General features: G+C 45.4%; 1 protein-coding gene across 1 annotated transcript in view; it reads left to right on the plus strand.

Annotated features, from left to right (window-relative positions):
- PDE4DIP (phosphodiesterase 4D interacting protein) overlaps positions 1-26,478 on the plus strand; it is a 190,313-nt gene that overhangs the window by 3,000 nt on the left and 160,835 nt on the right. The window contains exon 2 of the mRNA XM_056528102.1: positions 20,950-21,026. Within this exon, the coding sequence (XP_056384077.1) occupies positions 20,950-21,026 (77 nt within the window). The remainder of the gene's footprint in view (positions 1-20,949; positions 21,027-26,478) is intronic.

Genomic DNA, 26,478 nt, shown 5'->3' on the forward strand with positions numbered 1-26,478 from the left:
TGTGGACTTTTTTTTGTCAGAACTGTAGCTAGCTCCTTTTGTGCCTGAGGCAAGAACAAATGATTGTGCCCCAGCCCCCATTTGGACTCGGGGCACCCCTCAGAAAAAAAAAAAATTTGCGGGCCACCCCTGCCAAATTATGTTCTTTAATATGTTTCTTTAGAAACCATAGATTACAGTACAGTTTTATGCAGCGACTTACAAAAGGACATTCACTGATCAGAGTCCTTCTCTTTTCTTTTCTTCTTCTTGCCCATCTGGCCCAGGACATCATGATAATCCGTTCCATCCAAAAACTCTTCAGGGCAAAACCTGCAACACAAACATATTAGTCTCTGCACTTTTCCAGCATTATCCTCCCCTTTTCCACAAATGACTCCAGCCTCCTCCAAACACAATGCCACCAGCCTTCCCACAACACACAAGGGGGAGATTTATCAAAACCTGTGCAGAGAAGGCCTCTGCAAAATGAAAGAAGCGATCTGATTGGTTGCTATGGGCAACTGGGCAACTCTTCCTTTGCACAAGTTTTGATAAATCTCCCCCAATGTTTCCAGCCTCACTCAAATGCCTCCAGCCCCCCCCCCCCCTTCCCCCACGAGCACACACAATGCCTCCAGCCTTCCCCAGACACAATGGGGGGTATTTATCAAAGGATTTATGTGTTTTTTTCACGTAACTTTGGCCCAATACTTTGGCACAGTGTCTTTTTGCGCCAAAGTTTGGCGCATTCTCTCCACTGTCATTTTTACAACTTTCTCAAAATCACACGGTCTTGTGTGTGATTTTAACTTTAGTCAGTAATTCATCATTTGCGCCAATTGATCTTTGGCACAATTTTGGTGCAATTTTGCGTTTTTTTGGCGCTATTCACCGCCAAGAAATTTTGCACATGGAAAACACACTTAGCAATGTCAGAAAATGTAAAGGCATCAAAATACATTAAAAAATGTTTTTGTGAAAGCAGCGACGCCTCCAGGGCTGCTCAATACTATCCTGCGACATAGTTGTCTCTGAGCGACCTTCACCCTCCGTTGAGCAGCATTGGACATGGCCGCACAGGTTCAGGAAAGGTAAGCACTAAAGCAGCGGTCTCCAACCTGCGGACCTCCAGATATTGCAAAACTACAACTCCCAGCATGCCCGGACAGCCGTTGGCTGTCCGGGCATGCTGGGAATTGTAGTTTTGCAACATCTGGAGGTCTGCAGGTTGAAGACCACTGCACTAAAGTAACCAAAAAAAAAAAAAACTACTCAAATTAAAAATAAAATCCATTTCACATGGTGGCTATAAACCCCACAAAAGAAAATAACTCACGTCGCCTGCTGATATACTGCAGGACGGACTCCGAAATGGCTGCTCTACAGGGTAAAATACGCGTCCTCTGTGGCGGTAAGTTCTGTGTAAAAGGCGCTGTGAACGGCTGATTTCGACATTTGAGCCAAAATTACTAACAACTTGCACCAAATGATAAATTTGGTGCATGTCCACGAAAACCAAAGTGAAAAAAAAAAAGGCTAAAAAGAAACGGTCAACAGGCAAAATTGATAAATGCCTCCTGCCTCACCCCCACACAGTGCCTCCAGCCTTACCCTACACAGTGACAGAGGGGTGTACATCTGAGACAGGGGTGTAGAGGGGTGTACATGGGAGACAGAGGGGCAGACAGGGGTGAAAGAGGGGTGTACAGGGTAACCGTGGGGTGTACAGAGGTGACAGAAGGGTTTAGAGGGGTGACAGAGGGGTGTAGAGGGGTGACAGAGGGGTGTCCAGGGGTTACAGAGAGGTTACGAGGGGTGACAGAGAGGTGTAGAGGAGTAAAAGAAGGGAGGTGCACTACCTGGAGCGGAGTAGGGCTCTGTCAGTGCCGCCCCTGCTCCTTCCACATCATTCTACTGAGGGACCAGGGAGAATCCAGAGTCCAGAGCTGCTTCACAGGAGAAGGAGGATACACGGGAGTGCGCACAGATGTCTCTTCCACCCGGCCTGTGACCCACTCACAGCGCTGCAGGCCCGGGCCGGGATGGTAAATTCAACAACATTTTTGTGTCATCTTTCCCACTGGAGTGTCCCGGCACCCCTGCCGGGGCACCCTGGTTGGGAATCACTGCCAAATGTAATGTGTGCTGGACTCCCTGTTAGCTGATGTGCCCCCTTGCAGCAGCGCGTTTTAGGCGATTGCCTCAGTTGCCTTATGAAAGCTACTGCCCTGTTTTTTTTGTCCCCTACTAATTTCCTTCTGTGCAGTTGAATATAGTATATCTTGGTTTACCAGAACAATGCCTGTAAAGAGTAGGGGGAATCATCATGGTTTTATAAGGAGTATTCCGAGTTAAATAAATTTATGCCCAATTCCCTAAGGGCCAGATGACTTCAATGGGAAGAAACACAATCCGATTGCAGATTTTCCACAGCGGATAAGTTACATGTTACCGTACTCATAGCAAAAAAATTAGCAATATAAGTAATATTGGTTATGTTGAATGCACCGTGCGGTCCGTGCGATGTATGAAAGACAGATTGTCAGAGCACATCTATGGTGCTACACATAGGGGGAGATTTATCGAAACCTGTCCAGAGGAATCAGATCGCTTCTTTCATTTTACAGAGGACTTTAAAAAAATGAAAGAATCAATCTGATTGGCTGCTATGGGCAACTCAGCAACTTTTTCTCTGGACAGGAGTTCATAAATCTCCCAAAAATAGGGGAAGATTTATCAAAACCTGTGTGGAGGAAGAGTGGTGCAGCTGCCATTAGCAACCAATCAGATTGCTTCTTTGAATTTTAAAAAGGCATATGAAAAATGAAAGAAGCGATCTGATTGGTTGCTATGGGCATCTCCCCCATAGAATCTAGAAATCCAGCAAATCTATTCAACCATTTTGCAGAGGTGAATGGTGGCGATGGGAGGTTGTCCTCTATAACCAGTATTGAAAGGGTTACAAGTCCGGAGAGAGGAGGTGATAAACATGCTAAATTACTTAAAGGGGTTGTGCAGCGAAAAGTCACTTATCCCCTATCCAGACCACATACAATCTCCTGCACAGGCCCCGGATCTCTGAGAGGAGCGCACGCTGGAGACAGCACAGTAAATGCCCGAGTCCAGCACTCAGGTCTCTTCAGCGCTCCCATAGAGAATGAATAAAGCGTATGCTGTCCTCAGCATGAGCAGCTCTCTGTGGCCCATGTAGGAGATCGTGGGGGGTCCCAGCGGGTTGGACCCCCCGCGATCTGACACTTAATCCCTTTCCTGCAGATAGGGGGTAAGTTACTTTTTGCTGCAAAACCCCAGAGAAGGATTTTGGATCCTAATGCTAAATATAGCACGTCTGCAGGGTATACATCATAGGCTAGATCTGATTGTGAACTATTGATGTGTTTTTATGATTCATCTGTGTTATAATTGTAACGTCTGGCTCTGGCTGAACACGAAGAGTTAAAAGACTCTAGTTGGGCTGACACCCCCTGCTTACTGGATACCTGCTTGTTTATCAATCTTTGGCTTTTCCCTTGACTCTTCTTTTGCTCTGCGTTCCTGTACTCTGTTATTTCCTGGTACCGACCTCAGCTAGACTTACATTGATTTGAGTGTGTGTGTGTCTTAGTGTATCTCTGTTAGTTTGTGTGCCTCCAGCTGTTTCCCAACTCCTACTGTTTTTGTATTTTATTATTTTGACAACACTGCCCTAGCACTTAGCAGGGAGGGTTTGTCATTGTGGTTGTTGATCCATCACTTAGGGTATAGGAAATAATTAGGGACAGTGGCTGTGGGTGAGTTAGGGCTTCACTGTTCCCTACCCATACGTGACAATAATGATCTGTTTATTAGTTGTTCTATATAAACCTGCATAACTTTACCCACCACATCTATGAATAAGGTCCGGTAGGGCAGAAACCCATCTGGCTTAAAGGAGTACTCCAGGATAAGAAAACTTATCCCCTATCCTAAAGGATAGGGGATGAGTTTCAGATCGCGGGGGGTCCGACCGCTGGGGCCCCCGTGATCTCCTTACGGGGCTCTTGGCTCTTTGCCGAAATAGCTCATTTCGACCACCGCATGATGCGGCGTCCGACACGCCCCCTCAATACATTTCTATGCCAGAGGCGGAGGCTGCTGATTGCAGCGCTCCGGCTCTCCCATAGAGATGTATTGAGGGGGCGTGTCGGCTGCAGCGTCATGTGGTGGTTGGACACTGCCCCTGGCCGCTGACTGTCGGGGCCCCGTACGGGAGATCGCGTGGGGCCCCAGCGGTCGGACCCTCTGCGATCTGAAACTTATCCCCTATCCATAGGATAGGGGATAAGTTTTCTTATCCCGGAGTGCTCCTTTAATGTATGTTACCTGTTTGCATTGTACTTGTGGAAGTTTTAATTATCAGTGCCGTGAGCTGGTAATGCGCTGAACATGGCAGAATAGACCGCCATTTTCATGCGCAAAATCCACAACATTTACATTTAAAGTGAATGAAATAAAAAAAATAAAAAAACACCTGTGTGGAAATTGTTCAGATATGATATTCGCAGCCTGTCACTTTATGTCAATTCATTGCATGTTATGTACCAAAATCCACAGAGAAAGGACCACAACAAATTGGCACACATTGGTACGGATATTAGTCCAGAAATGTTGTGGATTTTCCATTGCAGAATATCCCCTGTATTTCCCATACACGTTTATACGACCATTCAATCTGCGTAAATTGTCGTGGTACTTATTTAGCCAATATTCAGGCAAGGAAAAAGGCCTTGAACTGATGAATGTCATGGCACACAGTCTTTGGTATATGAAAGAGACATTTTCGGTGCTCTTCAAGGGGAAGGGACCCATATATTGATAATGCATGGGGTCTTCTGCTCTCAGCTCCTGCTTTTCAGTAAGTAGGTAGAAAAAAAATTCCGGGTGATCGGCGCAATCCGCATGACGTACATGAATGCAAAGTATACTGGTAAAAATCCCAAAGTTCTTTTATTTGCTTGCGTCAGACGCGTTTCGAGGTTTCATACCACTTTTTCAATGACTACAGCAGTGATGTAGTCATTGAAAGACTGTAGAGTCTCCCCATGTTTCTTCCCAGTACTCCAGGTTACTTTCACATTAGACATTTTTCAATTTTTTTTTCGCAAACAGATTGTTTGTGTTTCCAATGTCTGACATAATAACCCAAAAATTCCCATATGTATTCACAGTGCAGCTGTAAATGAGTTAATGGCCATTTCCATCTTAGACTTTTATGGTAAATCCCACAGTACATGCCGAAAATGTCTGATAGGTCAATATCCGACTTCTGGAATCCTAATTGGGAGAACTGGGTTCTGCCTCCAGGTGGAGAATAAATAGAGATATGGCCAGTCATGTATGGGATTCGCTATTTAAGTCTGTGTGTCGGAATCATCATCCTATTATTATGGTGTGGTGAAGGCACCATGGCGCTAAAATGTGTAACCTCTATAAAAATAACTTGAATCACTGTCTGTTCCAGCAGAGCCTGCAGGTTCCTTGCCTTTCCCCTAAGCAAATACTGTACCTTCCATTAAAGTCTATGGCAGTCACAGCCAAGAGCCAACAGACATCTAGGGATATGCCATAAATTCCCAAGAAGGGAACACCAAATAACCTATTGAAGGACAGACCAGGTTAATCATTTCACATCCGGTGTAAGCTTTATATATGACATAACTATGTTTGGTTGATTTCTAAGTGTGGACATTTTTATGCGCTACTAAAAAGGGTCGGGGTCGTGCTTTTCAGTCCACATAAAATTGTACATGCTTAAAAATGAACCAAACATAATCCCTACTTTCTTGGTCAAGCAGGTTGCATGATGCAGACCCACAGTATGATTACCCTCCTCTATATAGTGCTCTCAGCAAGGATATGATTGGAGGGGCAAGCTGTGCATAACTAGCTTGCCCCCTGACTGGTGAGCAGTTAAGGGGTTAAGAAATATACAGGCAAGGTTTTTAGCCCCCTCCCCCACCTGTAAAACTTGTCAGTGGTATGTCCCATGGGTAGGGGGGAAGGAGTGCACCAATCAGGGGTTTAATAGTTTCCCGGGCTTTCAGGGGCCCTCCCCTGGGTATTTATAGCTGTGGTGCCTCCCTTCCCCCCTCAATCTGCCCAGGACCTGGAGTTTTGCCCTCCCTCCCTCCCTTTTTTGTATCTCTGTTTACTGTAAGTCACAGCTTGGCGGTAAGAAGACGGTGAAAGCGGGGTCAACACGGGGTAGACCTCCACACAGGACAGTGTGGCAGCACCTCTCGGGTTGGCAAGAAGCCAATCGGTGTCTTTGTTACAGTTAAATTGTTATTCATATAAGTAATTTTATAAATAAAGCTGTGGCCGATTCCCACCCACGGAAAAGTTAAATTGTTGTTGTGTCAGTTATTATTTAATTATTTATTGTAGTAAGGGGGAGGGGTAGTTATAGCCTGCTAGGAGCTAATTGGGTCTCAACAGTCTGGCTTAAAAGGGTACTCCGCTGCTCAGCGTTTGGAACAAACTGTTCCGAACACTGGAGCTGGTGTCGGGAGCTTGTGACATCATAGCCCCGCCCCTCAAGATGTCACACCCTGCCCCCTCAATGCAAGTCTATGGGAGGGGGCACCACGCCCCCTCGCATAGACTTGCATTGAGGGGGCGGGATGTGGAATCATGAGGGGGCGGGGCTATGACATCATGAGCTCCCGGCTCCAGCGTTCGGAACAGTTTGTTTCAAACGCTGAGCAGCGGAGTACCCCTTTAAGATAACAGTAGTTCTTCATGTGAAATTCTGGACCTGAGCATATCTACTACTCTACTACTTAGTACCATTTTGTGACATTGGCGCAAGGTCTCCCCCACCCAACAGTCTGTTTATCTGATCCACAATATGCAGAATCCCAGCATCCAGAAGACAACACAGCGCTCAGCATTCACGGTCCAGGTACAGATGACCCTGTCTGTCCACATGATGAAAGAATCACCTACCCCAATATCTGTCCGGCCTTCACTGAAGTCCTATTTCCATCCTTATTACAACAGTCGCTTTCCTGGTTGCCAGAAACCAAGATGCTGTAGTGATGCTGAACCAGGATTTACAATCAGCCGGGCAGACGTCATATTTAGGCTTTGCTCCGGCACTTTTCTCCCTACCATTAAATGTAATCCAAATACAGTGGTCCCTCAACATAGGATGGTAATCCGTTCCAAATGGACCATCGTTTGTTGAAACCATCGTATGTTGAGGGATCCGTGCAATGTAAAGTATAGGACACTGGTCTACAACCTGCGGACCTCCAGATGTTGCAAAACTACAACACCCAGCATGCCCGGACAGCCAACGGCTGTCCGGGCATGCTGGGAGTTGTAGTTTTGCAACATCTGGAGGTCCGCAGGTTGAAGACCACTGGTATTGGAGGTTATACTCACGTGTCCCTGCCGCTCTGGACCGTCACCGCTCGTCATCGCTGCCCTGGATGTCGCCTTCCATCGCTGTCGCCGCGTCCCCGATGCTCCGGCAAGGCCTCTGCTTCCCCGGCATCCTCGCTCTCCGTCGCCGCCATCACGTCACTACGCACGCCGCTCCTATTGGATGACGGGACGGCGTGCGCGCGACGCGATGACGACGATGGAGAGCGCCGACGATGCAGGAGATCCCAAAAAGGATGCGCCGAAGCCCCGAGGATAGGTAAGTGATCGTCAGCGGACCACACGGGGCACCGTAAACGGCTATCCGGTGGCAGCTGAAGCAGTCTGCGCTGCCGGATAGCCGTTTATGCGATGGCCCCGACATACAAAAGTATCGTATGTTGATGCTGCCTTCAACATGCGATGGCCTCTGAGAGGCCATCGTATGTTGAAATGATCGTATGTCGGGGCCATCGTAGGTCGGGGGGGTCACTGTACTGACTTACGGATCATGAATTCACCCCCACATTACTTTACTGACCTGAAGCAGGGCCTTTTTTATGAGCTCTAAACTCCTCTCCATGTTGGGAATGCTCCTGAATAAGTCATAAGACTGTCTGATCATCTCTTCCACCTCCCGGTGCAGCTCTTCTGCATGCGGCCCCTAAAAATGCCCCAATACGTGCTGCCAATAATCCCTAGATATAAAGAAGCCTCAGCAACCCTCGCCCCGGCACCAACCTAGAAAACTATTTAGACTTTTTTTCTTTTTGTCCAGAAAATATTTTATGTAGTTTCATAAAAATACTTCTTCACTTATATTATTAGCAGCATATTGCACTTCCGGTGGAATTTATTTTTATTTTTTATTAACTGGTACTAGAAAGTTAAACAGATTTGTGAATTAAAAATATCAAAATAGATGGACCGCTCACAAAAAAAAATTGTACGAGGTTCACTGGGTGCACCTGTACCCTAAGGTGAAATAGCAATGGAATGTAAAATAATAGAGTTCCCAGTCCTCAAATACCTCAGCCAAAAAGGTTGTACAATGGATGTTTGGAAAGATGCATACATTTTATTATGCAGTACACGAGAAAAACTGGCGTCCTGCACTCACCGTATAGACTCTGGATCTTCGGCTCCCATCTCGGGCTGCTAATCCGGCATCGGAGACGAAGTGGCGTGGAGCGCTCAGAGGCGACTGCCGGCCTGTTCACGCATACAAATGCGCTTCTTCCGGCCTCGAGGCGCATTTGTATGCGCGAAACTGCTGGCAGTCGCCTCTGAGCGCCCCACGCTACTTCGTCTGCCGGATTAGCAGCCCGAGATGGGAGCTGAAGCTCCGCCCCTCAATGCAAGCCTATGGGAGGGGGCGGGATAGCAGCCACGCCCCCTCCCACAGGCTTGCATTGAGGGGCGGAGCGTGACGTCACACGGGGGTGGAGGTGTGTCACACGCCGTCGGCCCTGTGGTTGCCGGTAATCAGACCCGGAGCGAACACGCTCCGGGGACGGATTTTAAACGGGGTGCTGCGTGCAAGATCATGGGGGTCCCCAGCGGCGGGACTCCCGCGATCAGGCATCTTATCCCCTATCCTATGCATAGGGGATAAGATGTCTAAGCACCGGAGTACCCCTTTAAAGGGGTTATCCAGGAAAAACTTTTTTTTATATATCAACTAGCTCCAGAAAGTTAAACAGATTTGTAAATTACTTCTATCAAAAAATCTTAATCCTTTCAGTACTTATGAGCTTCTGTAGTTAAGGTTGTTCTTTTCTGTGCTCTCTGGTGACACGTGTCTTGGGAACCGCCCAGTTTAGAAGAGGTTTGCTACTGGGATTTGCTTCTAAACTGGCTGGTTCCCAAGACACGTGTCATCAGAGAACACTTAGACAGAAAACAACAATCTTAACTTCAGAAGCTCATAAGTTCTGAAAGGATTAAGATTTTTTAATAGAAGTAATTTAGAAATCTGTTTAACTTTCTGGAGCCAGTTGATATATAAAAAAAAGTTTTTTCCTGGATAACCCCTTTAAAATTCATAATCCTTCCAGTACTTATCAACTGTTGTATGCTCCAGAGGAAGTTCTTTTGTTTTTTAATTTCTTTTCTGTCTGACCACAGTGCTCTCTGCTGATACCTCTGTCCCTTTTTGGAACTGTCCAGAGCAGGAGCAAATCCCTATAGCAAACCTATCCTGCTCTGGACAGTTCTTGACATGGACAGAGGTGTAAGCAGAGAGCACTGTGGTCAGACAGAAAAAAAAAAAAGAACTTCATGTGGAGCATACAGCATCTGATAAGTACTGGAAGGATTAAGATTTTTAAATAGAAATTTACAAATTTGTTTAACTTTCTGGCACCAAATGATTAAAAAAAACTGTAGTTCACTGGAGTATCCCTTTAATAAGGCACGTTTTATGTATAATAGGGCACATACTATGTATTTCATAAGTGTATATTGGTGGTGATCTTTGGTAAACTGTAACTATTTTAGATTATTCCATAAGTGCAGTTGTTGTTTTATTTTTTGTTTTTTGAGGGAAGGGGCTTGCACCCCTGATGGATTATATCACACTTTACAATGTTTTCTAATTGGCAGGTCTAGTATTTTGTGTGTGGTTTATTATTTATTATTACTAATAATAATAATGAGTATTTTGTATTGCTTTTATTGGCTAGTTAGAATGCACACTCTTGAACATTTATACCATCATTTTTTCTTTCTTTGTGCTGACTATGTAGTGGTATGTAAGTAATACAGCACCAGCTTACTTTAATACTGGTTATTTGCAGCACCTGCCATCTCACCCAACCCCCCAGCACTTTTGCGTTTTATATTGTATATGAGACAGGAATATCCCTTTAAGTTCCCCAACTTCTTTTTTAGACTAAGCCCTGGAGACTTAGCACATAAAGTGTCGAGTGGGCACCATGTAATACTCCATTTGTGAGTGTATAATATGGCAGTTTTCAGTGGCAGTAACAGGTGATTTCCGTGGTTTCCGATAGCCTAACCCACGGCATTAAGCTCCATGTAATGAAAGCTGCTGAGCAATCTTTATCATTTGTTGTAAAGTTCTGCAAAGACTTACAGTCTGACTACACAAAAAATGAGTTCAGTACTGCCTTCACATTATAAAACATCATAATTTAATATTCAAAACACAACTTTATTAAAGGTTATAAAAGGTAGAAAAACAGAGCAGTGCAGTACAATGTCATCAACACAATCACTCATGAGAGCGCAATCCAACAGTAATATAAAGCAGGCACAGAAATGCAAAATTCAGTAGTGTCACATCTACCATTTCTACTGGTAATGGATAGCAGTAACGATCCAAGCAAGGAATGGTTCAGGAAGGACAGAATTTGCGCTCTCGGTTGTGCTTAGTAAGTTGTAGCACAAAGATAATGGAAGTAAAGAGTGTGAGTGAAGCTCTGATCATCAGTAGAAACCCGGAGGCGGGTAGACAGAGGAGCACAAAACACAAAAAACAGAATAAGGGGGTAGAAGGAAGAGGGAACCAGAAAGAAGGGAAAACATGAAAAGAAAGCATCAAGTACAAATCATAACAAAGAAAAAACAGGAACAGCGTCACTGACCTGATCTCGACCAAACCACCCGTCCTTCAAAAACTGAATGAAAATTAGGGGTGTATGAGCCAGGAGCTGTAGCCGGAGAAGAGAAGCTCACTATCACCGTGACTCAATCTGCCCTGTACAGAGGGGATTCCAGGAAGGTCAGCCAGGGGCCCCAGGTCTCAATATGACTGTCGGTTGCCCCCCTTGAGTCCGACATCAGTTCCTCCATATGACAGATAAAAAGAATTTCCCTATACCAGTCAGACACTGTCGGAGGGGTGCTATTTTTCCAGCGCCGGTGGATCACCGACCTGGCCGCTACCAACAGGAAGCGCGCGAGTTTCTTGGCCGGAGTCCGGCGGGACAACGGCAGAATCGACAGCAGCAGAACCTTCGGATCATTGGGATAGGAAACCCCCGTAATATTGAGTATGCATGAGACTACTGTCGCCCAGAAGGGGCCCAGGGATGGACATGACCACCATATGTGGGACATGGTGCCCACATCTCCCCCACACCGCCAGCAAAGTGCCGACCCCGTCGGGTACATTTTGTTCAGAGCAGATGGTACTCTGTACCATCTAGAGATGATTTTATAATTTGTCTCTTGGGCCCTACAGGAAATAAACATTTTATGGCATAGGGAGAATGCCGCCTTCCCATCTGAGGCCGCAAAGGTAGTGCCCAGTTCCACCTCCCACGCCCCTGTGTACCGAGGTAGCTCCTGGGCCATCTCGTCAAGCAGAAGGACATATATCTGTGAGACCGCTCGGGGGACCGGGGAAGTGGAAGTGCACAGCACCTGAAAGGGCAAGAGGGGCCTATTCAGATGAAGTGAACCACCGTCGGAGTTGACAAAGTGTCTGAGCTGCATGTATTGCATGTATCTAGCGGGGGATTGTAAGTGGCCAGGTACCAGTTCAGTGTATGCACGCAGTTGTGTCCCTGTCAAGAAGACTCTCAGGGGGAGGGTCGGGGGGATCTGTCAACCCTAGGAAACAAGAGCTCGTCAGGCCTGTCGGAAAGTGGGGATTCCCCAACAAAGGGGTGAGGGGGCCATCAGGTGTCAGGAGACCAGTGGCATGCAGGCAGCGCCGCAGTACAATTAGAAGTTCCCTCAAAACCCAAGGCAGGGCGTTGAGAGTGGATGTTGGAATCGTGTCTCGTGGGAGCCAGGGAAAGGTCAGGACTAGGGGCCCCACGTCGCTTAGTTCCAGACCCACCATCTCTTGGACGTGTAGCCGTGAAGGAAGTCCAGATACCGGGCCAAGGAGGCTGCTATGTAGTAGGCTCTACAGTTTGGGACCGCCAGTCCACCCGCCTGTTTCCGCCTAATCAAAACTCTTCTTGATATCCTCGACGGCTGCCTGCCCCAGATGAACCTAGTGAACAATTTGTCAAGCTTCCAGAAGTTTAAGGTGGGGATAGCTATCGGCTCTGTCTGAAACAACAATCTGGGGAGAATATTCATCTTGAGGATATTGGTTCTGCCTACCCAGGTGAACATTCCTCTTGACCACCTTTCAAGATCACTCTCCACGGCAGATAGCTGGGGAAGGAAATTGAAAGAGTAAGCGTTGGGCAGCTTTCTGGGAACCTGAATCCCTAGATACCTAAACGAGTCAGTAGCCCAGCGAAAGGGATGTTCTCTCTTCAGGCTTTTGACCACAGTCTGTGGGAGGGTGATGTTGAGAGCAATGCTTTTGGACATGTTTATCTGGTGGTTACTGAAGTGGGAATAAAGCTGGAGAATGCGTGTTACTGCTGGTAAGGAGGTGCAAGGGGAGGTCAGGTAAAGGAGCAAATCGTCCGCAAAGGCAGAGCAAAGGTACACGTCTCCCCCTTGAGAGTACCCTTTAATGGCAGGGTCTTGTCTGAGTGCAAGGGGGAGAGCGGGCAACCCTGGCGTGTGCCGTTCCGGATTTTGATAGGGGAAGACAGTGCACCGTTAACTCTCACCCTAGCCTGTGGATCCCTATACAGGGCAGCCACTTGGGTCAACATTGAGGGACCCAAGCCAATCTGTGCCAGCGAGCTCTCCATAAACCCCCAGTCCACCCGATCAAATGCCTTCTCGGCGTCCAAGGAGAGAAGCATCAATGACGTGCGGTCGGCAGTAGCTCTGTGTATAACGGAGAAAGCCCGGACTGTGTTGTCGCGAGCCTCTCTCGAACGAAGAAAACCTGATTGATCGTGGTGGACTACGGGTCCAAGGACAACCCCCAGCCGGTCCGCCAATAGCTTGGCAAACAGTTTGATGTCTGTGTTTAAAAGGGATATTGGGCGGTAGCTGGCACAAAGACCGGGGTCTTTATCTTCCTTGGGTATGACAGTGATTATGGCAGTAAGAGAGGCTGAGGGGAAGCCTACCCCTGAAGAGATGTCGTTGAAGGCTGCATGGAGGGAGGGGATAATCTCCGCCCTCAGGGATTTAAAGAATTTGGCCGTGTAGCCGTCGGGACCGGGGCTTTTACCAGATGGTAAGTCAGTAATAGCCTCCGCGATTTCTGCCTCGGTGAATGGGGCTTCTAGGTCATCAATAACATCAGTCGGCAGTCTGGGGAGGGAAGTTTGGCGTATGTAGTCCGAGAGAGAGATCTGTGGGAGAGGGGGTTGAGGAGAGGCCGCGGGTTGAGGGAGGTTGTAGAGATCAGCGTAGTACCGTTCGAGGCCTCCAGAATCTCCGAGGTGAGAAACGTTTTCCCACCTTGCGGCGTCTTTATGGATGGGACGTATAAGGCACGTAAAGCCCTGGCCAGAAGTCTACTCGGCTTCTTGCCCCACTCATAAAACGCTTTGGAACATCTTTGGCGGTAGTGCTTGTATGAGTCGTTCAGCAATGCACAGACCTCGTGTCGAACCCTAATGAGCTCCCTCAGTGTAGAATCCAACTGGGACCTCTTATGCTGTGCTTCCAGAGCATTAAGTTGCATCAACAGGCTCTTGAGCTTAGCAGCCTTTTCCCGTTTAAAGGCGTGAGCCATGGCTAATCAGAACGCCCTTCCAAGACGCATTTCCATGCTTCCCACTGTAGTGGTTTAGAGGTCGGGTCATTTTCATGGTCTATCCGGAAGTCGGCTATGGCTTTCTTCAGGTCAGCGACGCATAAAGCATCCAATAGGAGGGATTTGTTGAGCCTCCACGAGTACTGCGGCATGCTGAGTAGGGGTATATTTAGTGAGCAGTGGACGGGGGCATGGTCAGAAAGGAATAGATTACCTATCTGAGAAGAGGACAGGTGGGGTAAATGGTGGTGAGTCAGAAAAATATAGTCCAACCTAGATTAAGTCCTGTGCGGGGAGGAGTAATGTGTGTAGTCCCGGTCCCCCGGGTGCTGGAGCCCCCACATATCACATAATTGTAGAGTGTGAAGTTGTTGCCGGAGATGGCTGAGCTGGCGACAGGACACAGCAGAGCGCTGTGCGGAGGCATCCAGCACCGGGTGGACGGGAAGGTTGAAGTCTCCCGTGAGGAGCATCATACCTTGGGTGAAGGAAGTCAGATCATCCAGGGCCCGTAAGAGGAAAGGGACCTGGGCAGAATTGGGGGCATATACCGTCGCTATCGTCATCTCCTGGTTCAGGAGAAGACCCTTAACGAAAAGGTATCTAGCGTCAGTGTCCATCTTAGTCTCCTGGACTGTGAAGGGTAGGGACCTATGTATGCCAATGGAGACCCCCTTCGAACGCGAGTCAGGGTTGGGGCAGTGGAACCATGTCGGGAAATACCTGCTGTCGGGGATATGGCCCACCTTAAAATGAGTCTCTTGCAAGCAGAGGATGCTGACCTTCAGTTTATGCATATGGATTTGAGATCTCTTCTCCGGTACGTTGAACCCCTGGACGTTGAGCGTGGTTATTTTGATATCAGCCATCACCACCGTGCAGCAACCAGCAAAGCAGAAGAGGAGAGGCTAAAGGACGAGCGGACGGGCAGGAACAGGTCCTGTGAAGAAAAAAAGAAACCGTTTGCTAGGCAGAGGAAATATAAACCAGTGTTCGGAAGCACTAAAGGTGCAAAGGGAAACTAGTGACAGCGATCAGACAGCTGTCTCGCAGATGTGCTCAACGCACAACCAACCTATGTGGGGGGGTATGTGAGGAAGGCAGTTTCGACTATGTGAGTGGCTAAAGTGGGTGGGGGTAGTAGTCGCGGTCGGGCATCTAAGTCCGCCCACGGCCATGGGCTAGTATGGAGGGTGGCCCCTCCAGGGGGGCTCACACAGACAGACGTGCGAGGGCAATGATCTAGAACAACAGTAAAGAGGAATCTCGGAGGAGCTGGGTCGGGGGAGGCAGCAGCTAGCAGGTAGGTGGTAGAGGGACCGTGGTCCGTGAGCGGGAAGGGTGGGGCTGTGAGCATTAGGAGCAGGGGAGGGCGTGACTGGAGGGGAGGAAAGTTGGAGGGGGGTGGGAAGCGGGGCAGGCTGAGGGGGAAAAGCATGAGGGGGTAATGAAAAGGGGGGGGGGGTGGAGGAAGGGAGGAGAGAGGGGGAGAGCGGAAGATGGGAGGGTGTGGGGGAAGGAGGGGGGCAAGCATAGGTGGGGGTTAAGAAGGGAAGGGAGTGGAGGGGGGGACAAGGGAGTGAGCGGGGTAGGGTCCATTAGAGGGCTCTCAAAATGGGCGAGGAAGGCATTAATTGTTAGCTAAGGCATGAACACCTTCTCCTAAGTGTGCTGAGGAATACACTATGCAAGTTCGGTAGACACTGAAATCAGGTTTCTGAGGGGGACCCCGAAGATAGGCGTCTGGGCCTTCTTTGACGCTGCGTCTGCGGCTAGCCAGGGTTGGGGCACCAGGCCGGGGTCCTCTGGATGGTCCTGGAGAGGGAGGCCTGCATAGCAGGATAGGGGTTTTTCAGGAAGTCACTCCAGTATGGAAGAGAGATGGGAGGGAGACCAAAGGGCCGCAAGGAAGTGGGGCAAGTCAGTGGGGTCCCTCAGGGTAGCTGAAACTTCACCAGACGTGGCATGCAGGGCAAATGGAAATCCCCAGCGGTAAGGCAGATGGCGGTCCTGCAGCATCCTCAGCAGTGGTCTGAGAAGAGCTCTTTGCCGGAGGGTACGTCTGGAAAGGTTCGGATACAGTTACAGGGCAACCCCATCAAAGTCCACATCACCCCACTGTCTCACATTTAGCATTATCTGTTCTTTCAAGGCATATTTATGCACACGGCAGATTACGTCCCTTGGGCGCAAGGGATCGTTGCTAGGAGTGCAAAGCACTGGATGGGCCCTGTCAAGTTCGATACGGGACTCCGGTGGGCGCCCCAGGACCATATTGAAAATCCTGATGACAGTAGGAAATAGGTCTTGGGCTCGCGTGGCTTCCGGGAGACCACGGATACGGATGTTATTTCAGCGGCTCCTGTTTTCGATGTCGTCCAGGTGCTCCACCAGGGCCTGTTGAGTGGATGCATGAGTGGTCAAGGCGGATTGCAGTTCTCTCATAGTATCAAGAGAGGTGGATTGAAAGTCCTCAAGGGCCCTCACCCTTCCCTGAAGGTCCGCCACATCTTGCTTGACGGGCTGCAGGTCTTGGCGCCAGGCGTGTTTCAAATCCAAAGCCATGGCAGACATGTCACTTTTAATAGGCAGGAGCGCTAGGAGCGCCTGGAGTTCAGGGTGACCCTTGAGCAAGGCCACAGCCTGTGCAGGAGGTGGGAGGGATGAGGATAGTGGGTCCCTCAGTTCGTCCCGCTGTCCAGGGAAACCAAGCGGCAAAGAATAGGTTACTGAGCAGACTGATGAGTGAGGTACAGTGGTTTGAGCACATTGTCCAAGATGTGACATGGCAGGTTCCGGCTGAGCAGACAATGACAGGCGTGTAGTTTCTCTGCACCTCCCAACAGCGGACACTGAGTCTGAGAGGCTGTGAGCCAGGGCCAGGCTCCCAGGGTCCACTACAGGTTCCTGGTCCAGGGAGGACAATTGAGAGGTCAGGGACCCCCTGGGACTCCCAAAGAGTCTGCGAGGGCGACACATTCCTATTCATGGGGGAGCTGGACTGTGTGGTGGGCATGGGGGGCGGCATGGGGACGTCTGCCCGCTCTTCTACCTCTCTCAGGGCGTCACAGCAGGGCCCCCTCTGCTTGAATTCGTCCGCTATGCAGTGCAGCAGGGAGCAACCTACTGCTCTGGTGCCAGCAGTTGTGGACAGTCCCTCTGGCGGCAGCTGACTCCGGGCTGGGGAAGGGAGGATCAGCGGCGGCCCCGCTTGCTCAGCCAGTCCCACCGGCGCTCCGTCAGAGGAGAGCTCCGGTGCAGGGTGCTAGGCCCCCGAGTGAGAGACCGCGCATCCACCTTCCACCCCGGCCAGGGGTTGCGCACGTCGCGGCCCTGTCTCCTGACTTCCGCTGAGGGATCTGCGGGCTGGGAGCTCTCCAAGGCGTCTGCGTCCTCGTAGGTAAATCCAGCAGGGCTTGCAGCTTTTTCTTCGGCGCTGCGGTAGCCGAGCTGGCCGCGGTGCTCCTCGTGACAGGTGGTGAGGGGAGAGGTGCATGCTCAGCAGGAGGTGCCCGTGCCATCTTGGAATGGACCGGCATGGGGCCCAGGGTGTCTTGGAGCCCCGTCAGTGGGATGAAAAAGTTCGAAATCGGGACCGGGTTGTGCTGTGAGGGTCCCCTCGATCTCCTGCTCCTTCCCGACTTTCTGGAGCTCATAAGGGTGAGTTTACTACCCTCTATAAAGGCCGTGGGTCCGGAGCTCTGCAGTTTAGCTGCTGCTTCCTCTCATAGCAGGACACTCCCCCCCCCCCCCCCAAAACATCATAATTTAATTAGAAAAATAAACGTTAAAATTCCAATTATGGAATGCATGACTAGTTGAATACTACACGAAAAAATTGTAAATAACAGAGGAGTAAAAAAATTATTGAAATCAGCTTGGTTGTCCACCGTTAGAGTTGAGTGAGCGGAGCCCCCGAACTTCAGCTCGACCAAACCTGGTAATGTAGAGTCTGAGCTGTGCCCGCAGCTTGACAGCTGGCAGCCCGGGGGTGCTGAAGACCATGGTGAATACTGCATAGAAAACATTTTAGTAAATGTGGATTTTATTTATTTATTTTATACTTTTAGCCAATGACTTATATTCACTCCACAATTATACCTAACAAAATAGGCATCTGTTGTGGCCCAAAAATATGCCCTCAAATACTAACATAGTAATAAAAAAACTGATCACTGATGACAGAATATAGGGAGGCTCCGTAGTCCTTAATGTGAGAAATTATATGGTCCCGAAGGTTAAAGGGGTACTCCACCCCTAGACATCTTATCCCCTATCCAAAGGATAGGGTATAAGATGTTGATGGCGGGGGTCCCGCCGCTGGGGAACCCCGCATTCTACTATGCGGCACCCACCTGTAACGGCTTCCGGAACCGCAGGAGGCCATCAGGCTAATACCATCCCGACCACGAGAACGGAAGATCGTGACGTCCCGACTCCGCCCCCGTGTGACATCATACCCGCCCCCTCAATGCAAGTCTATGGGAGGGGGCGTGACAACTGTGCCACATTTGCTTAAAATGTGGTGCAAACTATTAGCGCCACACATTCAGATATTTAGCACCCGATTTAGTGTCCTATTAGCCAATTTTTTTTAAAGGGGCGTGGTTAGGTTTTTTGTGCTATTAACGCCCCATTTTCTGGTGCACAAAGTGTCGCAGTTAATACCAAGTATACCTGGTATTAAATGATTTGCTACTTGTGCTATTTGCCCCAAATTTTCAAAAGACCAAACATACTTTTAACACAAGTCTTTGAATATTCCCCCATGGATTACAAATGGATTTTTCTACAGCATTTATTCTAGTGGATTGTAGAGCACTGCTATGTTCACTTCACTTTCTTGCGTCCCAGATAAGTTTTGTATCATTCGTCCGCCAGCTCCAGATATCAGCGGAGGACAAGTGTCTGTAGCTATGAATAGAATATGAGCATATGTACAGTCCACAACAAATATCCATTGATAACAACATTCTGCAGCCGTGTACAGAGCTGGGATTATGCCAGGATTAACACAGTATTGTCCGTATGACCTTTATTATATTCAGCCTCTTGCTTTTGGCCTGAGTGAGTGTACATGACAAAATATATACCAGACCCCATATTATATCTGGAGAAACCTCTAGAAAAAGGTGAAGTAACAGTATTTGATGCATTTATTAATACTGATGAATATACAATTCTACAAACCCCTCTCTCCAGCCTGGACTTCCTTTACCTTACTTCTCCTAGCCTCTTTTCTTTACTTTATCCTCTGTTCTACCAGCTTTCTGGAAATAATAGTCATTTCCTTTTCTGTCAGACCAGTTTCGCACATTACATTTAGCTGAAAATTCTTCTAAACAGCAAAATAACAAGCACAGGTCTTTACACGTAAAAAAGTATTGTCATATATATATATATATATATATATATATACAGTGGTCCCTCAACATACGATGGTAATCCGTTCCAAATGGACCATCGTTTGTTGAAACCATCGTATGTTGAGGGATCCGTGCAATGTAAAGTATAGGACAGTGGTCTACAACCTGCGGACCTCCAGATGTTGCAAAACTACAACACCCAGCATGCCCGGACAGCCAATGGCTGTCCGGGCATGCTGGGAGTTGTAGTTTTCAAAATCTGGAGGTCCGCAGGTTGAAGACCACTGGTATTGGAGGTTATACTCACGTGTCCCCGCCACTCCGGACCGTCACTGCTCGTCACCGCTGCCCTGGATGTCGCCCTCCATTAATGTCGCCGCGTCCCCGGGGTGTCCTCTGCTTCCCCGGCATCCTCGCTCTCCGTCGCCGCCATCACGTCGCTACGCACGCCGCTCCTATGAGATGACGGGACGGCATGCGCAGCGACGTGATGACGACGATGGAGAGCGCCGACGATGCAGGGGATCCCGAAGAGGACGCGCCGGAGCCCCGAGGACAGGTAAGTGATCGTCAGCGGACCACACGGGGCACCGTAAACTGCTATCCGGTGGCAGCTGAAGCAGTCAGTGCTGCCGGATAGCCGTTTATGCGATGGCCCCGACATACAAAAGCATCGTATGTTGATGCTGCCTTCAACATGCGATGGCCTCTGAGAGACCAACATATGGTGAAATGATCGTATGTCGGGGCCATCGTAGGTCGGGGGGGTCACTGTATATGTTTAAAAAAAATATATATATATATATATATATATATATATATATATATATATGGAATACATTTTTCAAGTAGGAAAGAACTGCATGATATGCTGCGCTTTTCTGTCCCATTAAAAAAGAAATCAAAGAGTAGTCAAAAGAAAGCAAAACATAGTCAAAAGTATGTACTTTTGCAGTAGATTCTGACAATTGATGTCTATGGGAATGTCAGACGATATGTTTTAATGTGCTTTTTTTGTATTGAAACCTTTACGCTCAATATATTGCAAAATCATGACGTGAGCGAGCCCTTACATGGATCTTTGGCATGCTGCAGCATTATATGATGTGTAAATACATCTAAAAGGGGTACTTCAGCATTTAAAAAAATGTATCTCCTATTTACAGAATAGGGGAAAGGTGTCTGATTGCAGGGGGTCTGAGTGTTGTCAAGTATCTCATAGGTGATTATGTCATCCTGTAGTTTACACGAAGTCAGCTGATGCAGGACTGATCACTTGCTCTGACGCATTAAGCACTGTGATATACTGGAGGTCAGGCTGGTGATCACATGACCTAGTTACAGTAATGAACGATATTGTTGCAGCTGTGCTGGAACAAAACAGATGACACTGTAGGACAAGTGATTGTAAGTGTGCATGATATGGGCAAAAAGAAAGAGCACCGCCCTAGACAAAATGTTTCCTGGAAAGAAATATGCTTCCCACTGTCACCTTTGTTAGTCCACCATTGATTTCTACCGGAAGCCATTAGTTGATGTATTTCTTGTAACGTTTTGCTCATTTGATTTCTTCCAATAAACCTTCATTGTTTTTCTTCTTAGAATATTGAGCTCAAGGTGGAGGTTGAAAGCCTCAAACAGGAACTTTCGGAGAAGCAGCAGCTCCTAGAGAAAGTCTGGTAAGTTACCTGTACAAATCTTTGTATTTTCCCTAAATATGAAAAGGTGTCAAAAACAATGCACATCCATACAACAATATATAATGCACATCCACACAACAATATATATAATGTACATCCATACAACAATATATAATGCACATCCACACAACAATATATATAATGTACATTCATACAACAATATATATAATGCACATCCATACAACAATATATAATGCTCATCCATACAACAATATATATAATGTACATCCATACAACAATATATATAATGCACATCCACACAACAATATATATAATGCACATCCATACAACAATATATAATGCACATCCACACAACAATATATATAATGTACATCCATACAACAATATATAATGCACATCCACACAACAATATATATAATGTACATTCATACAACAATATATATAATGCACATCCATACAACAATATATAATGCTCATCCATACAACAATATATATAATGTACATCCATACAACAATATATATAATGCACATCCACACAACAATATATATAATGTACATCCATACAACAATATATAATGCACGTCCACACAACAATATATATAATGTACATCCATACAACAATATATATAATGCACATCCATACAACAATATATATAATGTACATCCATACAACAATATATATAATGTACATCCATACAACAATATATATAATGCACATCCATACAACAATATATATAATGTACATCCATACAACAATATATAATGCACATCCACACAACAATATATATAATGTTCATCCATACAACAATATATAATGCACATCCATACAACAATATATATAATGCACATCCATACAACAATATATAATGTACATCCATACAACAATATATATAATGCACATCCATACAACAATATATATAATGCACATCCATACAACAATATATATAATGCACATCCATACAATATATAATGCACATCCATACAACAATATATATAATGCACATCCATACAACAATATATATAATGTACATCCATACAACAATATATATAATGTATATCCATACAACAATATATAATGTACATCCATACAACAATATATAATGCACATCCATACAACAATATACAATGTACATCCATACAACAATATATAATGTACATCCATACAACAATATATAATGCACATCCATACAACAATATATATAATGTACATCCATACAACAATATATAATGTACATCCATACAACAATATATAATGCACATCCATACAACAATATATATAATGTACATCCATACAACAATATATAATGCACATCCATACAACAATATATAATGCACATCCATACAACAATATATAATGCACATCCATACAACAATATATATAATGCACATCCATACAACAATATATAATGTACATCCATACAACAATATATATAATACACATCCATACAACAATATATATAATGCACATCCATACAACAATATATAATGCACATCCATACAACAATATATATAATGTACATCCATACAATATATAATGCACATCCACACAACAATATATATAATGTACATCCATACAACAATATATAATGCACATCCATACAACAATATATAATGTACATCCATACAACAATATATAATGCACATCCATACAACAATATATATAATGTACATCCATACAACAATATATAATGTACATCCATACAACAATATATAATGTACATCCATACAAAAATATATATAATGCACATCCATACAACAATATATATAATGTACATCCATACAACAATATATATAATGCACATCCATACAACAATATATATAATGCACATCCATACAACAATATATAATGTACATCCATACAACAATATATAATGCACATCCATACAACAATATATATATATAATGTACATCCATACAACAATATATAATGCACATCCATACAACAATATATAATGTACATCCATACAACAATATATAATGTACATCCATACAACAATATATATAATGCACATCCATACAACAATATATATAATGTACATCCATACAACAATATATATAATACACATCCATACAACAATATATAATGCACATCCATACAACAATATATATAATGCACATCCATACAACAATATATAATGTACATCCATACAACAATATATAATGCACATCCATACAACAATATATATAATGTACATCCATACAACAATATATAATGTACATCCATACAACAATATATAATGCACATCCATACAACAATATATATAATGCACATCCATACAACAATATATAATGTACATCCATACAACAATATATAATGTACATCCATACAACAATATATATAATGTACATCCATACAACAATATATAATGCACATCCATACAACAATATATAATGCACATCCATACAACAATATATATAATGTACATCCATACAACAATATATATAATGCACATCCATACAACAATATATAATGTACATCCATACAACAATATATAATGTACATCCATACAACAATATATAATGCACATCCATACAACAATATATAATGTACATCCATACAACAATATATAATGTACATCCATACAACAATATATATAATGTACATCCATACAAAAATATATATATAATGTACATCCATACAACAATATATATAATGTACATCCATACAACAATATATAATGCACATCCATACAACAATATATATAATGTACATCCATACAACAATATATAATGCACATCCATACAACAATATATAATGTACATCCATACAACAATATATAATGCACATCCATACAACAATATATAATGTACATCCATACAACAATATATATAATGCACATCCATACAATATATAATGCACATCCATACAACAATATATATATAATGTACATCCATACAACAATATATATATAATGTACATCCATACAACAATATATAATGCACATCCATACAACAATATATAATGCACATCCATACAACAATATATATAATGCACATCCATACAATATATAATGCACATCCATACAACAATATATATATAATGTACATCCATACAATATATAATGTACATCCATACAACAATATATAATGCACATCCATACAACAATATATATAATGCACATCCATACAATATATAATGCACATCCATACAACAATATATATATAATGTACATCCATACAACAATATATAATGTACATCCATACAACAATATATAATGTACATCCATACAACAATATATAATGCACATCCATACAGCAATATATAATGCACATCCATACAACAATATATAATGCACATCCATACAACAAACAATATATAATGCACATCCATACAACAATATATAATGCACATCTGCACATTGTCTGATGGGGATTTGCTGTTACATGCTGTTGTGCAAATGGAACAGACAACAGGTGGAAATTATAGGCAATAGGCAAGACACCCCCAATAAAGGAGTGGTTCTGCAGGTGGTGACCCCAGACCCATTCTCAGTTCCTATGCTTCCTGGCTGATGTTTTGGTCACTTTTCAATACTGGCGGTGCTTTCACTCTAGTGGTAGCATGAAACAGAGTCTACAACCCACACAAGTGGCTCAGGTAGTGCAGCTCATCCAGGATGGCACATCAATGCGAGCTGTGGCTAGAAGGTTTGCTGTGTCTTTCAGCGTTGTGTCCAGAGCATGGAGGCGCTACCAGGAGACAGGCCAGTACATCAGGAGATGTGGAGGAGGCCGTAGGAGGGCAACAACCCAGCAGCAGGACCGCTACCTCCGCCTTTGTGCAAGGAGAAGCAGGAGGAGCACTGCCAGAGCCCTGCAAAATGACCTCCAGCATAAATGTGCATGTGTCCACTCAAACAGTCAGAAACAGACTCCATGAGGGTGGTATGAGGGCCCGATGTCCACAGGTGGGGGTTGTGCTTACAGCCCAACACTGTGCGGGACGTTTGGCATTTGCAGGCATCTTGCCACCAAGATTGGCAAATTCGCCACTGGCGCCCTGTGCTCTTCACAGATAAAAGCAGGTTCCCCCTGAGCACATGTGACAGACTTGACAGAGTCTGGAGATGCTGTGGAGAACGTTCTGCTGCCTGCAACATCCTCCAGCCTGACCAGTTTGGCAGTGGGTCAGTAATGGTGTGGGGTGGCATTTCTTTGGGGGGCCACAAAGCCCTCCATGTGCTTGCCAGAGGTAGCCTGACTGCCATTAGGTATCGAAATGAGATCCTCAGTCCTTTTGAGACCATTTGCTGGTGCGGTTGGCCCTGGGTTCCTCCTAATGCAAGACAAAGCTACATCTCATGTGGCTGGAGTGTGTCAGCAGTTCCTGCAAGAGGAAGGTATTGATGCTATGGACTGGCCCGCCCGTTCCCCAGACCAGAATCTGATTGAGCACATCTGGGACATCATGTCTTGCTCCATCCACCAACACCACGTTGCACCACAGACTGTCCAGGAGTTGGCTTGGTTTTGGGGTAACCCACGGTGTATGGCGGGACCACGGGGTGTAGTGGTGTAGGTGGTGGGGCCAGATGGTATTAACCCCTGGGGCAAGATGTTGTTAACCCCTAGGGTTCGTGATGCCAGGTTGTATGGTATGTAGTTGTATGGTATAGGGTACTGCCGACAACCAACCCAGAAACGGCATATATTAAATGAAGTCCAAAGCAGGTTTTGATGCAACTGTAACTTTACTGAAGAAGGCAGTACACTGCCAGATGCAGGCCCCTGTGACTTTGGTAGGGACAGTAGAGACTTGACTTGTAGACATAGATGAGACTTACAGATTAGATGTGACTGCAGACTGGTAGGCTGTGACCTAGCTGTACTGGACTGAACTTGTACAGGACTGGTGCTTGTACAGGACTGGTGCTTGCTTCTAAGAGAGCAGGAAGCAAGAGCCAAGCAAACTAGTGTGAGACTACAGCCCTTTATATATCAGGGGGCTGGACTAAAGCCCATTGGTAGCTGGTTGCCTGTGGTTACCTGTGCCTCTGGAACTCTGGGTATCAGGTGATCACATATCACATGACCATGTCAAATGACCTTAGGAAGGTCCTATACAGTTTAACCCCTTAAGGACCGAGCCCTTTTTCACCTTAAGGACCAGAGCATTTTTTGCACATCTGACCACTGTCACTTTAAACATTAATAACTCTGGAATGCTTTTACTTATCATTCTGATTCCGAGATTGTTTTTTCGTGACATATTCTACTTTAACATAGTGGTAACATTTTGTGGTAACTTGCATCCTTTCTTGGTGAAAAATCCCAAAATGTGATGAAAAAATTGAAAATTTTGCATTTTTCTAATTTTGAAGCTCTCTGCTTGTAAGGAAAATGGATATTCAAATTCAATTTCTTTTTGGATCACATATACAATATGTCTAATTTATGTTTGCATCATAAAATTTACGTGTTTTTACTTTTGGAAGACACCAGAGGGCTTCAAAGTTCAGCAGCAATTTTT

This window comes from Hyla sarda, chromosome 6 (assembly GCF_029499605.1).
Source record: "Hyla sarda isolate aHylSar1 chromosome 6, aHylSar1.hap1, whole genome shotgun sequence".
NCBI lineage: Eukaryota > Metazoa > Chordata > Amphibia > Anura > Hylidae > Hyla > Hyla sarda.